The sequence below is a fragment of the Cervus canadensis genome, chromosome 10, assembly GCF_019320065.1.
Source record: "Cervus canadensis isolate Bull #8, Minnesota chromosome 10, ASM1932006v1, whole genome shotgun sequence".
Taxonomy (NCBI): Eukaryota; Metazoa; Chordata; class Mammalia; order Artiodactyla; family Cervidae; genus Cervus; species Cervus canadensis.
Window position 1 is genome coordinate 37,069,765 of NC_057395.1, and position 17,141 is coordinate 37,086,905.

Genomic DNA, 17,141 nt, shown 5'->3' on the forward strand with positions numbered 1-17,141 from the left:
GCCCAAGGTCATATCCATTTTCTAGCTACCACATCACCCTTGTGGAATCATTCTCACTGACTTACCTACTCAAATGCTGTTTCTGGGCTGGCGATGTGTCATGCCAATGGCAGTGATCGGGATGAGTAAATGGATAGCATAGGGGCTTCCCAGGTGATGCAGTGGTAAAGAATTCGCTTGTGAATGCAGGAGACACAGGAGATGGGGGTTTGATCCCTGGGTCAGGAAGATCTCCTGGTGAAGGAAATAGCAAACCACTCCAGTATTCTTGCCTGGAGAATCTCATGGACAGAGGAGCTTGGCGGTGACAGTCCATGGCGTTGCAAAAAGTTGAACATGACTGGGCGACTGAGCACACACACACACACACGGACAGCATGCCTCCAATGTCTGCACTTGAATGTGGCTTTAGTACATGGAAGAGTTGACAGAGATAATGGACAACAGAGATTTCCAGAAGATTATCTACTTAGGCTGCTAGAAAGAAGAAAAAGGGGAAAAATATTTCAAACCCAGATAGGGAAGGTCTAGGGCTTGGAAAGATCCCAGGACTTTGCAGAACCACATACTAGCCAACACTTGTATGTCACCCTGCACGTTCAGGGTCTGTCATCAGAGGTGGCCTGGAGAACTCTCAGGGCGTTCAGAGAAGAACGTGGGGGAATGGTAAACTGGGGTGAAGGAACTGCAGTATTTGATCTAAAGAGGAGAAGTCCAAGCCATCTCAGTGGAGTATAAATTAGGCATTTGGTCACTGGGTTCAACTTTAATTACAACCTCTGGAAAACTGAAGACTCTTATCTAAAGAATAGGAGCTGTGGCTTGAGGTCAGACAGACCTGACTCTGTCACTGCCTACTGAGTTCTTAACCTCTTCAAGTCAGTTTCTTCATCTCTAAGTGGAGATAAAGAGAGTCCTTACATCACAGACGTATGCGAACCTGATGTGTTAGTGTGTGAAGTACTCAGCACAGTGCCTGGCCCAGAGCTAGCACTCAGCAGATGGCTAGTATTATTACCCTCATCCTCTCAGCTAAGAGGACACTGGGTCAGAGTGGGTTAAAGCAGATTTGAGTTGAACAAAAGTAAAACTTCCAAGTGAAGCCAGACAAAGACAAATATCCCATGATGTCACGTATATGTGGAATCTAAAAACATCATACCAAGGAACTTATTTACAAAATAGAAACAGACTCACAGACATCGAGAACAAACATATGGTTACAGAAGGAGAAAGGTGAGGGGAAAGGGAGAAGTTAGGAGTTTGGGGTTAGCATGTACAAACTGCTACATATAAAATAGAGAAACAACAAGGACCCGCCATACTGCACAGGGAATTCTACTCAGTATCTTGTAATAACTTATAATGGAAAAGAACCTCAAAAAGAATATATATGTGTTTATGTAACTGAATCGCTATGCTGAACCCCTGAAACTAACGCAACATTGTAAATCAACTATACTTCAGTGATTAAAAAAAAAAACGAAACCAAACCTAAAAAAAAGTAACATTTTTTTTTCTGAAGGCTGCTTAAACCCTGAAGTGAGCCCTGGAGAATCAAGAGCAATTGGATATGTAAATGTTTAATAACAAGGAAGAGGCAGTAAAGCCAGTGCAGCTGGTGCCGAGGGCACGGTTCTGTCTTGAGGACTAAACCCACCATATCCCCAGCCTCCTGTAGAAGTGGCCTCCAGGAACTTGAGGTGACGCTTCTTGAAATGAGGTCATATTTCAAACTTGGCAAGACCGTGGTCTCTGCTTAGTTATGGTCCCTCTTGCACGGCGGCCATGCTCAGTAAATGCTAAAGTTTTGAGTGTCAGTAACTTCACATTTCTAAGTATTAGCATCTTTCTCTGCTTCATTCCTGACTAATAGTGTGCATGTCTGTGGGGTGTAGCTACGATTAGTAATAATGGGTCCTGAGTGAATAACCCTTATGGTCACCAGGGTTGTTCCCGGAGCAGGGTCGTGTGAGCAGCCCAGCGGGTCTGGAGATGAATCGCTATCTTCTCTCCCCACGTGATCCGCATTCCCCTGCAGCCTCTTCCGTTCTTGAAATAACTTTGTGTCACTTTGATAGTCTCATAATTCCTGAATTCATAATCTGAAGTCATAATATTACTAATGATTTATAGGTAAAACCTGTATTTTTGAGATTCTAGACCTTGAAAAATATTTTACACAATTTTTTTTTTTTAAAGGAATGTGCTCCAGGTCACCTCTCTCATGAACTGTCTTATTAACTTGTTTTCATTTTAAGTATTATTAATTCTTCCTTTAATTTTTCACTGTTTAAAAATTGAGATAGGCTTTCTATGCAGTAGAATACACAGAGGGCTTCCCTGGTGGCTCAGATGGTAAAGAATCTGCTTGCAGTGCAGGAGACACAGGTTTAATCCCTCAGTCAGGAAGATCCCCTGGAGAAGGAAGTGGCCACCCACTCCAGTATTCTTGGCTGGAGAATTTCATGGACAATGGAGCATGGCAGGCTATATATAGTCCATGGGGTCACAAAGAGTCAGACATGACTGAGTGACTAACACATACACATAGGATACAAAGATCTTTAACATCCAGTTTGATGAGTTTTGACATGGGTACATACCCTTATAACCCATACTGCTATCAAGATATCTCTCTTAATTTTTTAGTTATTATTTTTATTTATTTATTTGAGTTGATTTACAATGTTGGATTCATTTCAGGTATGCAGCCAACTGTTTCAGTTATGCTGTACATTCTTTTTTAGATTCTTTTCTATTGTAGATTATTGCCAAATATTGAGTGGAGTTTCCTTTGCTATACAGTAGGTCCTTGTTGGTTATCTATTTTATATATCGTAGTGTGTGTATGTTAATCCCAAACTCCTAATTTATCCTCTCCCATTTCCCCTTGGTAGCCATAAGTTTTTTTTCTGCTTTGTATATGAGTTCATTTGTATCTTTTTTTAAAGTTTCCACATGTAAATGATATGAAAATGAAATGAAGTTGCTCAGTCGTGTCTGACTCTTTGCGACCCCATGGACAGTAGCCTACCAGGCTTCTTTGTCTATGGGGTTTTCCAGGCAAGAGTACTGGAGTGGGCTGCCATTTCCTTCTCCAGATATCATGTGGTGTTTGTCTTTCTCTGTTTGACTTCACTTTGTATCATCCCTAGGTCTATCCGTGTTGCTGCAAATGGCATGGCTTCGTTCTTTTTCATGGCTGAGTAGTATTCCATTGCGTATGTGTACCACATCTTCTTTAGGTTGTTGCTCTCAGTTTTTGAGTCAGCTGTCTTTCAGACCTCTTGTTCAAAGTGTCTGCTGACTCGTGAACCCTCAGAGCTCAGGGACTGTCTGTCTCTTGTTCTTGCCTTCTCAGCACCAAACATAGAGCCTGGCACATATCATGCCCTCAGTAAACATTAAATGAGTGAGTAGATGAGAGATAATTCTGCCTTTGCTTTATTTATGTCAACTTACAGCTCTGGCAAAACACATTGTTTTCCAGAATCCTCTGTGATCCATCGGTTCATTTCCGCACTCTCTCTGAGTGCATCATCTCTGAGTAATAGTTATGCAGACTGACAGGTTAGCACATTTTAATTGGAAACCAGTCAGCTTGCGTGTACAGTTTACATTTCTGCAATCTTTATTTTCAGCCTTTTGGTCACAACAATCAGGGTGCCTTAGATAAACCATTTTTAAAGTTCTCTTTCGCAATGAATTACTCACATGCAGATAGAAATATGATCAGGTCTGGCCAGTGACGTGTTTCTGTGACATGCTTTCTCTGTCTTGCTGAAGCTCTAAATATAGCCTCTGTACACTGTTAGGATTACATACAGTGACATTCATTTTTAACACTGCGTGTAAGAATGTCTTCTAACACAACCAGTTCCTGAAGGGTGGGTCTTGGAAGAGAACCTTGCTGAAATTCTCACCTTCCTGCGTGTTTGCTTTGTTGTAGGTAATCACTCCTCAGAATGGACGCTACCAAATAGACTCTGATGTTCTGCTCATCCCTTGGAAGCTGACCTACAGGAACATTGGCTCCGATTTCATTCCTCGGGGGGCATTTGGGAAAGTGTACTTAGCACAAGATATAAAGACTAAGAAAAGGATGGCATGTAAATTGGTATGTACGTCATAACCAGACACGTTGCCCTGAGTGTTGGTGTTGGGGCTTTTGTGTGTTTCTTTACACAAAGCCGGCTGCCCTTTGACTGCTTCTTGTTTGAGGGTGCTCAGTCCAACAGAGCATCTCTGTTTTATAGATAGGCTTCCTACCTGGGGTCATTTAATCCCCAAGTCTACTTAAGTACAATAGTTGAGTTTAGTCAGTTTGCGCTGATAAAAAAGAAGGTACTAGCTTACTTAGTGCCAGCTTGGATGCCTGCATCCTTCTTGTGGTGGGATGGGGGAGGGAAGCTCTCCTGCAAGAGCAAATTTATTTGCTGCTGTTTTTAATCTCACCCACAGGGGAGGGGACTGGGCAGGGAAGTAGGCACTGTTCGGAAAGCCACAAGACTCCTCAGGACTACAGATTAAAGGGCTGAATTTATTTATTTATGTTTAAAATATTTACTTATTTATTTAGTTTGGCTGCACTGGGTCTTAGCTGCAGCATGTGGGATCTTCGCTTTGGCATGGACTCTTAGTTGCAGCATCCTGGATCTAGTTCCCAACCAGGAATCAAACCTGGGCCCCCGGCATTGGCTGCGTGGAGTCTTAGCCACTGAACCACCAGGGAAGTCCCCAAAGACTGAACTTAAATAGACCAGTATTGAAGACACCCCATCTCTTCTTATTAAACATTAAGCACCTGCTGAGGTGCCCCCACTTTGGAAGACTGGCCTGATTTACCAAAGTGAGCAGACACATACCCTGTGACCCAGCAATTCCGCTCCTGCAGGTGCCTGCCCAGTAGTCATGCATCCACGGTCCCCAAAAGCCATGTGCTGGAGTGTCCATAGCAGCACTTTTTGCAATAGCCCCAAACTGGAAAGTTTGCAGATGTTGAAATATGGTGTGTTTATATAATGCAATGCTGTCCAGCAAAGAGAAGAAATGACTTACAACTGCAATGATGTAGATGAATCTACATTAGGTGAAGCTAGAACAGCTGGACACAAAACAGGATCTGGTCTATGAGATTCCATTTATACTGGGTTGGCCAAAACATTTGTTCAGGTTTTCCCATTACATCATATGGAAAAATCTGAAGGAACGTTTTGGCCAACCCACTATAAAGGCCCAAAAGACTAAACAGACCTGTTGGAAATCCCGTTAGTGGGTGTCCGTGGGGAGCGGTGATAGGTAGGGGTCAGCAGGGGGTTTCAGGGATGCAGGTGAAGTTGTTTCCTAATCTACATGGTGGTTACATGGGTGTGTTTACTTGAAAGTTCATTGAGTGTGATAATCAGTTTTGCATTTTTGTGTATGTCTCTTCTACTTTAAAGTTTTTTTAAGTGCAGTTAAACAGACTCACTTTTGATTTAACAAAAAACAAAATAGAAAATAATGACACTATTATCTCAGTCTCTCTTTTCGTCGTGAGGGCCTCGTTTGTGCCTCCATAAAGGTTAACCCAGAGCATCTGTTATTAAGGGAAAAAAGGAAGTAATATAGTAGTTATTTGAAGGTTGCATTTATAAATAAATATGTCCAAGTTTAAAAAAAAAATCTAGAGACTTTTTTTTAAAGCTCTTAGGGCCAGAAAATGTTCTGTTTTTCAGTTTTATCACAAAAGACATGGCAAATAGCTTTGCGGGTTTGTTTTCCTTGCAGTCCTTATATTTAATTTTTAAGCTGTGTGTTTTCTTAAAAAAGAGAAACATGTAAGATGATTAACAACCCCAAACAGTTCATAAGGATGCAGCCTAAAGAATGAGACACCTTTCCTTGCAGCAGTTACCATTAATGGGTTCTTACATGTCCTTCCAGAAAATTTCTATGGACATGTGTCTGTATAGTGGAATATTTTTTTACAAATGGGAACATAGTATGTGCATTTCTGCATCTTGCCTACCTCAATCTAACAGTTTATTTTGGAGGCATTCCTGTCATGAAAGAGTTACTTCTTTCTTTATTAATGACTATTGATTCTCCATAGAATAGATGGTCAGTGCTTATTTAAATGCATTGTTAGAACATGAACGGTGAAACTAGAGATAGTATTTTGTGACGAGGAAGACTGAAAACAATGACCCAAATCTAGTACCGTAGAAATTCCATGTATAACAGATGGGAAATTACCATCTCTGGGCCAATCATGAACAATTCTTTCATTGGGTGTCTCTACTGTAAATGAAAGTAGTATTTTATTATTTTGTCCTTTATTTTCTCATTTTGAATTTTTTCACCTTATGCAGATGTTAATGTAAAGGCAGATCCCAAGTAAGCATTATCTTTACTCAGGAGTACAATTTCATAATACATCAGAGTATCCTTGAGGGCATTTGTTTGCCTTCTGGTTTGTAAGTTGACCTATATTGTGTATATTTTTCATTATCCTGGGGTTGTTGAGGATATTCTTTGTGCTTTTGTGTTCTAGATCCCAGTAGACCAATTTAAGCCGTCTGACGTGGAAATCCAGGCTTGCTTCCGGCACGAGAACATCGCCGAGTTATATGGCGCCGTTCTATGGGGTGAAACTGTCCACCTCTTCATGGAAGCAGGCGAAGGAGGGTCTGTCCTGGAGAAACTGGAGAGCTGTGGACCCATGAGAGAATTTGAGATTATTTGGGTGACAAAACATGTTCTCAAGGGACTTGATTTTCTGCACTCAAAGAAAGTGATCCACCATGACATTAAACGTGAGTTATCTTTGGATGTGTCCCTTTTTGGCTTACACAGACTAGTTGGACTTTAGGCAGATGGGCTCTTCTGTTCAATATGAAGGTCCTTGATGGCATGAGGACTGCCCGTGGGTCAGTAGTATCCCCTGGAGAAGGAAATGGCAACCACTCTAGTATTCTTGCCTGGAAAATTCCATGGACAGAGGAGCCTGGCAGTCCATGGGGTTGCAAAGAGTCGTAGACAACTGAGCAACTAAGCATGAGCCTGACTGGTTTCTAAGAGTAAGAGATTGTGGGGAGTCCATAGGAGAGATCAATATCTAAGCATAAATTGGGCTAGCAAAACTCGTACTGAGAAAAGTTGGGTATTTTACTTTTTATTTCAGAAAGTGGCTTGATGATAGTACACAGTATACAAAAGATAAAAAGTATTTTTCACCTTTATTGAGAAATAATTGACAATATAACATATGTTTAAGATGTACAATGTAGTAATTTGATACATGTATATATTGCAAAATGATTATTATGATAAGATTAGTTAACACATCATCCATCTCATGTATTTATAATTTTTTTGTGTGGTGACAACTTTTAAAATGTGCAACTTACAAAAATACCATACCAAATTTCCAGTACCATTCAGTACTGGAAAATACCCTGATGCCGGGAAGGAGTGAAGGCAAAAGGGGAAGGGGGTGGCAGAGAATGAAGTGGTTAGATAGCATCACTGACTCAGTGGACATGAATTTGAACAAATTCCAGGAGTTAGTGGAGGACAGAGGAGCTTGGAGAGCTGCAGTCCATGGGGTCACAAAGAGTCAGACACCACCTAGCGACTGAACAACAATTTTAACTATAGTCACCATGCTATACATTACTTCTGGACATATAGTCCCAGAAGTTTTTTATCTCGTTACTGGAAGTTTGTACCCTTTTTACCAGCATCCCAAATTCTCTTTGCCCCCACCCCTGGTACCCACTTTGTTAAGTGTTTCTATGTTTGCTTGCTTTTTTCTTTTTTAGACTCCTCATAAAAGTTAGATAGTATGGGATTTGTCTTTCTCTGTCTGACTTATTTAGCCATCAAGGTTCATCCATGTTGTCACAAATAGCAGGATTTCCTTCTTTTTTATGGCTGAATAATATCCCATTATATTAATATATATCAGGCAACTTATATGTGTATAGTTAATCACAAAATTTGCATATGTATAAACCTTCTTTATCCATTCATCCATTGATAGATGCTTAGCTTGTTTCCATGTCTTGGCTATTGTAATTTGAGGATTATTAGTGACTACCTTCATTTATATCCACTTTGACTGAATTCTTGACAAATCTGCAGTGATTTTTACCTAAACTCACACCCACATTCACCTTTCCTTTTGAATATAATGCACTCATTTCAATAAAGGAAGCATTTCAATGTATCTTTATTTGCAACACAATTTAAATAATGTTTCCATCTTGTTTATGGATAGATACACAATTTTTTACTAAAATTTCTCATCTCTTTATAGCTAGCAACATTGTTTTCATGTCCACAAAAGCTGTTTTGGTGGATTTTGGTCTAAGTGTCCAAATGACCGAAGAGATCTATTTTCCTAAGGACCTCCGTGGAACAGAGGTAATTATGTTCATCCGAAAATGGGCAATAGCTTTTTTTTTTTTTAAGTATTTATTTATGTTTGGCTGTCCTTGTGTCTTAATTGTGGCATTCAGGGTATTTCGTGGTGATGCATGGGCTTCTTTCAAGTTGTGGTGCTCAGACTCCAGAGCCAGTAGGTTCAGCAGTTGTGGAACATGGGTTTGTTGCCCTGAGGTATGTGTGATCTTAGTTCCCTGACCAGGGATCAAACCAACATCCCGTGCATTGCATGGCTGATTCTTAACCACTGGACCACCAGCACAGTCTGGCAATATCTTATCAACAGTAAAAATAAGATGTTCTATCATTACTGCAGAAAGGACAAAGAAGGGGAAGAAATCCATTACATTAAATCATTATTATCATGGGAACGTTTTTAATGAGCATTCACTCTGTGTCGTGTGCTCATTTTAACACTTTATTTGGATTATATTATCCTGACAATACTACTATCATAGGGAAATACTGTTATTACCATTTTAAAACAAGAAAATAAGCTTGAAGAGGTTAAGATAAAGTGCCCAAAGTTATTCAGCTACTGACAGATCAGGGAATCGAATCTAGTTTTTTCTGAGTCTATAGTCTAAGGTTTAACTGCTGTGTAACTAATATGTACATTTTCAGTATGATAGTATTACTTCTTTGGTTCAGTTACAGCCATAATCATCATGATCATTAAGGACAACATTTATTGAGATCTGATATTTTAGGCCTCTCTTTAATCCTTGGACTCTTTTTTGGGGGGGGGGGCTTGACTCTTTTTTTTAATTTTTTTATTTTTTTCATTTATTTTTATTAGTTGGAGGCTAATTACTTCACAACATTGCTCTGGGTTTTGTCATACATTGACATGAACTTGGACTCTTAAAAGAAAGAAATTTGAAGGTATAAGCTTACTATAATATTCAACTCATTTGTGAAACGAAAACAACAAAAACAAAACTTTCCTGAATCTAAATGAGATTCAGAGAAATGCACTCACGAGCTTTCAAATAATATATTTAGCATTCACATCATTAGGCTGCATAGTTGATTCATGTAGTGAGTGGCTGTTGGACATCTGATTGTTCAGGCTGCTGTGCCTGCAAGGGATGGAACCCAAGACAAAGCCAACAAGGACTCCATTCTGGAGTTAGGACCTATTTTAAATTTACCTGGATTATTAATAAAGGACCAGCCATTTAGTTCACAGTCAGTTATGATGGGTATGGGGTTGGTTGCATCTGGGAAGGTACATGGGGGTAGAATCTGCCTTCCTGGCCCATCTGCATGACGATGAGGTGTTTAGCTATCAGAGCCCCTCAGCCCCATGCCCTTCTCTGTTGAAAGTGCCCTCAGGAAGTGAAGAGGGGGCAGTTGGTGAATCTTTGCCTCAAGATTACCAGGTCAGTCCTGGTGTTAATCAAAAGATAACCTTTAGTTTAGCTAGTAAATGTATTGCGTTGGACTCAGTTGCAGTGCAAGGATTTCTCCTATGGCTCAGCGGTAAAGAATCTGCCTGCAATGTAGGAGACGCAGGAGATGTGGATTCGATCCCTGGGTTGGGAAGATCCCCTGGAGGAGGAAATGGCAACCCATTCCAGTACTCTTGCCTGAAAAATTCCATGGACAGAGGAGCCTGGTAGGCTATAGTCCAAAGTGTTGCAAAGAGTCAGACACGACTAAGTGACAGAGTACACGCATGCACGCAGTTGCAAAAAGAATTGTCTGCATTTTAGGCTGGGATTCTGTAAGCCTTTTTTTTTTTATCCTTTTTTTTCCCACCTCAAACTTTAACCTTTTTAATTTGTATTGGGGCATAGCCAATTAATAATGCTGTGGTAGTTTCAGGTAAATAGTGAAGGGACTCAGCCATACATACACATGTATCCATTCTCCCCTAAACCCTCCTCCCATCCAGGCTGTGTAAGCCTTTTCTTAACTCTCTTAAAGCAGACTTTCTTGGGCAGTAGAAGAGATCTTTGGTTTTGCTTTTATTAGTGAACTTATTCTGGAAAATACTTGGGAGAGGATCCTGGAGAGTTGTCTTCAAGCAAAATAATATTCACAAAACTGTAGACCTTTTATTTTAAGCATGTTTTAGTCTCCAGATCTTGGGAATACTTCCCCAAAGCACAAAATCTAATAAGACTTAACACTTCTGACATGATTTTTTTGGAACTACTTCAGCATGTTTTGGCAGTTGTCAGACCTTCAGATATGTGACACTCTACCCTTTTTTCCTGGAGCCAGTTTGAGAAACAAACTATTTATGGTATTAAAGATGGAAAATACCTTTCTCTTCCCGGCAGGATGATCAAATTGGACATTTTGCAATAACTGGAGAAAGACATCTCCTTTCTGGGATTTTCTATCAGAAGAGTATGTGTTTGAGTACGAGATAGCAACACAGTGTCTATTCCTGAATAGGAGTTTGGATTGAAGTATTTTCACAAATGTTAATTGCTTTCTATGAAGTGCTAAACTGGCCTTGGCCTTCCTAGCTGTAAAAACTCTTCTGATCCACCCGTGTTTGTTTACTGTATGTCTGGCACTTGTGATTGAAGTGTGGTAGGAAGTGTGCTGATGAGTTGAGGTGTACAGGTCACTTCTCAGAAAACTTGTTTTGACCCCTCATCCTCAAAGAGCAAGAAGAAAGGTATCATTAGTCAGGGTCAGCCGTGCAGATTCACCTTCCATTAGAACTTGATCATTCAGTTTGATCAGATTAACTTCCGAACCCCCCAGCCGAGCTTCCAAATACAGACACTGGTCACTCGTGGCCTGCCTATTCGGGGCATGATCTTGTAACCATGCCATGTGATGCACTTACACAGGGTTAATCCAGCCTATCTTTAAACTATTGTTTTGGAATTCCCTGGTACAGAGAGAGAAGAAATAATGAATGTGAATAAGTAATTAGAGTTCCCTTCATAGCCTTGTTCCTTTTGTAAAGTTCTTACATAAGGTCACATATCATCATCAAGTACGTGGGGACACACACACACACGCACACACACACAGAGTCTCCCCTTTGTAATAAATGTGTTAGGAGGTGAAGGCCTTGACATCCCTCCCCCCGACCCCGCCGAGCTTTAGGCTCCTGGGTCCACAGCTAAGGGTGCACAACCCCCAGAGAGCCTGACTTGGGTTCCCCCCAGGCCTGTTTCAGGAAGTGCCCTTGACCCCATGACCTGCTACTGTGGCTCCCTAGAGCTTAAGGAGTCAGGAACTGGGAGCCATGGGGCTCTGGGCAAGGTATCTGCCCCCACCACACGCCACCCCACAGCCCCTCCAGGGCCCCAGGCTCACAGCTGCCGCTGGTGACACCAGCCGTAACACTTTGCCTAATCCTTGCTTAGGAGAGTCGCCGGGGTGGCCGGGAGGGGAGGCAGGCACCTCTGTTAACAGTTGTCCTGACCACTGAGTGTGTTGCTCAACTTTGCGATTTTATTTAGTAAGAAAGTCCAAGGAGAGAGAGAGAGAGAAAAAAACCTAGTAAAGAACCAAGCCCAGGCAGCCCGGAAGTGTGTTGTAGGAAGTACTTGAGGCAAGTGAGGTGGGGAAACTGGGCAATTTCCCCAGTTTTTGTAAGCCAGTTCTTTCTTTATTTACTCTGAAATGTATTCTGGGAATACTCACCACCCCCCCACCCCCCACATTCATGGCAGCATCCAAAGTTGTTAAAGCTAAATATTGATGGTGAGGGTAGGAACTGCACTGTACCTGTACCAGCCATGAAGACAGGTCACTGGTGTTTGCTCTTTTTCTCTTTTAGAAACACACACTGCTTAGGGAAACTGCTTCTAAAACAAGCCCTCCTTTTCCAGCATTGGCTCATAAAACCAACTTGCACAATGTGAACATGGCCTGCCTTTAGTATTTAGTCATTGGGCTCCCTGGTAGGTAGAAATAAGAAGAGGTTCATAGAAATGACCCACTAGGATCACTTTTCCAATATTGCACTTTATTTTTTTGGGGGCTGCTCTGGGTCTCTGTTGCTGCACAGGGGCTTTCTCTAGTTGCAGTGCGTGGGCTTCTCATTGCAGTGGCTTCTCTCTTATTATGGAACACAGGCTCTAGGGTGCATGGGCTTTTCAGTAGTTGCAGCATGTGGCTGTGTAGTTACAGCACACAGACCCAGTTGCTCTGAAGCGTGTGGAATCTTCGCAGACTGGGGATCAAACCCGTGTCCCTTGCATTGGCTGGCAGATTCTTATCCACTGTACCACCAGGGAAGTCCTCCAGTGTTACACTGTAAATTCTTCTCTTCTGTGTAGTCGGTGTTGATACTCTGGGGACCTCTAATGCTTTTGATGACTGAAGATAATTATCTGTTTGGCATTTGAATGCCAAACATGAAATGAGGACGTGTATTTTAGTGTCCATTGAAATACAAAAGGAATTGGTGTTTTAGTAGGAACAGGAAACATCGATCCTTGCTTCGCAGAACTTTGAGTGGGAGTGCCAGATGTGTTCTCAGCCATGGCTAGTTTGCTGCCTTGTGTTGAGTCCGTGGGGAGACGTGCTGTGAGGCTGCAGGGTGAAGCTGCCTGAGTGCCCACGGGCCAGTGCTACTCCTTTGCTGAAGGGAACACAGCAGTGACATGCTGTTCTCAAGGGACGAAGTGTGCAGTGGATACAGCAAGGGGCATGTGCCAGCTTCCAGAACTGGGTTAGGGAAATGGTGCCTAGACCCATGAGGGGGTCAGACTGACCTTCCTGCTTCTCTTTCAGATTTACATGAGTCCGGAGGTGATCCTCTGCAGGGGCCATTCGACCAAAGCAGACATCTACAGCCTGGGGGCTACTCTCATCCACATGCAGACGGGCACCCCGCCCTGGGTGAAGCGTTACCCGCGCTCCGCCTACCCCTCCTACCTGTACATAGTAAGTGGTGACGATGCGGGGAGGGTGGGGTTGGAGCATCTCACCTGCTCAGGAGAGCTGCTCTCTCTCTGATAGTACACACATCTGATGATGGTGAAGTATGACCATCGTCCTCTATGGTAACACTAGTATACGCTCAGCATGCTAACCATGGTATGCTGACCATGTACTAGGCTTAGTATAACCCTAACTCTCCCACATGGAGGGATCACCCTGTGGAAACCCACCCAGCTGTGCCCAGGCAGAAATTATTTGCTATGCTGTTACACACGATGCCACTGAAAAACATCAGAGTAGCATAAATCATTGAACTGAGGAAGATGTATATGTTCTTTGAACACTTCCCAGAAAGAAGGTACTAGGTTCTAGATCCCCTACCCTAGCCTGGCACATAGTGAAACACACAGCGCCCCCCCCACCTCCTTTGACTATAGAGAAATTGAGAGGCAGGCGCTTCCCGGTTTCTGCACAGGGACCTTTGGGCATTGCTCCTATGGAAAGCCGTGTATTCAGACCTCAAGTGTTTATCTCTGACTGCTTTTAACCAAAAGATGGGTTTCACTCAGTGTCCTTAGGAAATGTTACCGAAGGCTATGCGCTGTATTCACTTCAAAACAAAAGACTCTCCGGGTCTTGTAACTAGAATACCTGTCCTGTCGAGGGTATATGTTCATGCCATTGATGCTAAGAGAGCTGGTTTGTTCACAGATTCACAAGCAAGCACCTCCTTTGGAAGATATTGCTGAGGACTGCAGTCCTGGTATGAGAGAGCTGATTGAGGCTGCTCTGGAGAGGAACCCCAATCACCGGCCTAGGGCAGCAGACCTACTGAAACATGAGGCGCTGAACCCCTCCAGGGAGGATCAACCCCGCTGTCAGAGTCTGGACTCTGCTCTCTTTGAGCGGAAGCGGCTGCTGAGCCGGAAGGAGTTGGAGCTTCCTGAGAACATTGCCGGTATGGACACCCTGCGGTGTGCAGTGCCCTGGCTTCCCTTCTTTTTCTGTCTCCATCCACCTTCTTATAGAACTCATGAACATGCCTGGAAAAAAAAATAGTATTAGCAGATGCAAACTAGTATATGTAGGATGGGTAACAACAAGGTCCTACTGTATAGTGCAGGAACCTATACTCAATATCCTGTGATAAAGCATAATGGAAAAGAATATGAAAAAGTATATATATATATATATATATACACACACACACATATACATATACATATATATATATAACTGAATTTTCTGTACAGCAGAAATTAATATTGTCAATCAACTTGACTTAAATAAAATTAAAAAAAAAACTGAAGTAACTTCCTGCATGCTATAAGTCGTTGGAGAGATTTTAGCAAGAATGTTGGCAAAAGCATATACCAAAAAAAAAGAAAGAAAAAATTAGCTGGGAATTCCTTGGCAGTCCAGTAGTCAAGATTCCATGCTTCCACTGCAGTGGGCATGAATTTGATTCCTGATGGGGGAACTAGGATCTTGCAAGCCATGGGTTGTGGCAAAAAAAAAGTCATAATTAAAAAAAAAATTGGCTAATTTACCAGCAAGCCTAACTGGTTTCCAGTGCAGATGGAGGTAACACTGTCTTTGAGAATTACCTCTGCCTTGCTTTCTTTTGCAACAGAGAAGAGTGTTTGCTTTTAAAAATAGACCAAGCATGACAATTTTGCTGTTGGCAAAGAGTGGAACTCTGTATAATGCAGTTATGGTAAACTATGCCAGCTGTTGGTTGGAAACATCACAGCACTGATAAAATATTGAATTTGAAGGCAACCTGCATTTCTGTCTTCCTCTGCTCAAAAATCTCTCTTCCAGCTGTGAAACTTTCCCGTTTAGGAAAAACGATACACATTCCAGGAACATTGGATATGCATGAAGAAGGGTTTCTGTTTTTATTATGAAATCTGTGATGTTCTAAATGTATTTGGGTCCAAACCCAGATGTCAAGCCTGGAATGCTTATTTGCATTTCTCAGCTTCTTATCTGACTTTCCTGCATTTGAAAAGAATTGTCTGGGATGTTGGAAAATGTGCCAGGATTTCCAGCTAATTTTTTGTGGTGGTTGACTCTTTTCTAAATTCTTTTGTCTGTGCTGTATCCCATAAACTAGCCCATCATGTTCAACTCTATGGCTTTTAAAAAAATTTTGGCTGCAGCCAGAAATGCAGCCTGAAGCATGTGGGATCTTAGTTCCCCAACCAGGAACTGAACCCACAGCCCCTGCACAGGCAGGCAGAGTTTCAACCACTTGACCACCGGGGAAGCCCCCAATACTACGGCTTTTTAGTAATAATTCAACAGAGTTTGAATGCTGTTCCATTAGGCCCAAAGTTTGTTGTTTTTGTTAAGTTGAGGGAACAGGCATCTATTATTGAACATGTCCCCTGATCACTTATTTTATTTTTTCAATGTTTCCTTTTTCAGACTCTTCATGCACTGGGAGTACTGAGGAATCGGAGATGCTAAAGAGGCAGCGTTCTCTCTACATAGACCTTGGGGCCCTTGCTGGCTATTTCAACCTTGTCCGGGGTCCACCGACCCTAGAGTATGGCTAATGGCTGGTGGCGTTTGCCCTGAATTAGGACTCAATATTCATAGATCTCTGGGGAGCTGATTCTGCTGACTCTGCACAGGGTCTCCGTCGAGGGAATTGTATTTTTATTGGCTGGGCTCCTCCGACTCATGAATGTGACTCCATGTGACTCCTGTGTGTTGATGTGTGAAGCTACCCTTGGCCCACTAGGCTGGAAAGTTCTCATTTCTCAGGTGGCATGCCTGACTCTAAGGAAGCTGAGAGTTCACGGAAGGATCATTTCTCAGTGACTGATTCCATCCACTGTGCACTTTGCTCAAAATTTTAAGAATACCAATCACAAGAATAATATATTAGCCTACAATGACTGTTCTTGGTTCTATTAATAATTTAACTAAGGGAACTTCTTTTAACTCAGTGTATATATGGTGTATATTGGTGTATATTGTACAATAACTCTTCAAGCCTTTGTCTATAAATGCTGATAGAAATGAAAGTCTTTATATTTGGGGTAAATAGAACAACTTGAATATTATAGCGATAAGCTGAACTAGTGTCTTAAAAATGGCTAACCGATGAATTGGGAGCCATGTGACCGCTGCCACTAGTGACAGGTTTGGTTCAGTTCCTATGGAAACATTTTGTACTGTACATGCTATGCTTCAGACATTTGAAACATGATGTTTTGAATGTGGATAAAACTGTGTTAAACCACATAATGTTTGTACATCCCAAAGGATGAGAATGTGACCTTTAAGAAAAATGGAACATTTATAAATTCTTAATGATGCTACTTTTATAAGTCTTACTTCTCTATTTTCTTGAAAGCGTTTGTATATTAAAATAGCATACTGTGTATGTTTTATATCAAATGCCTTCACGAATCTTTCATACATATATATTTTTAACACTGTAGTGTATGTGAGTATTCCAAGTATGTTTTTACATCATGCAAATGAAAATGATACTTTTATCCAACATGACCTGTCAAATCAGCTGAATAAATTCAGTATTTTGCCTGAAGTCTTGTAAAGAGTGTGATTCTCAACTGGCCCAGGGATGGGTTTTAGGGGTTGGCATTGAACCTGGAGGAGAACGTGTGCCATGAGGAGGCCAGAAGTTCCCGAGAGCTTTGGGAGCTTTGCATGTTGTATGTGGGCATCTCTGCTCTTGCTGCTGTGTGAAGCCATAGCTGTCATCTGGATTGTCATCTGGATTGTGTACTTTCAGCACATCGTGCTTGAGAAATAATTCTCACTGTGGTTGGGAAATAATTCTCAGCTGCTGGTTTAGGCTAAGT

At 41.8% G+C, this 17,141-nt stretch overlaps 1 protein-coding gene across 5 annotated transcripts in view; it reads left to right on the forward strand.

Annotated features, from left to right (window-relative positions):
• Positions 1-16,864, forward strand: part of MAP3K8 (mitogen-activated protein kinase kinase kinase 8) — a 34,553-nt gene extending 17,689 nt beyond the window's left edge. For all 5 annotated transcript variants that reach the window (XM_043479966.1, XM_043479967.1, XM_043479971.1 and 2 more), the window contains 6 exons: positions 3,953-4,120; positions 6,539-6,800; positions 8,306-8,412; positions 13,150-13,302; positions 14,011-14,257; positions 15,733-16,864. In XM_043479966.1, the coding sequence (XP_043335901.1) occupies positions 3,953-4,120; positions 6,539-6,800; positions 8,306-8,412; positions 13,150-13,302; positions 14,011-14,257; positions 15,733-15,863 (1,068 nt within the window). In that variant the 3' untranslated portion in view covers positions 15,864-16,864. The remainder of the gene's footprint in view (positions 1-3,952; positions 4,121-6,538; positions 6,801-8,305; positions 8,413-13,149; positions 13,303-14,010; positions 14,258-15,732) is intronic.
• Positions 16,865-17,141: the final 277 nt, after the last annotated feature.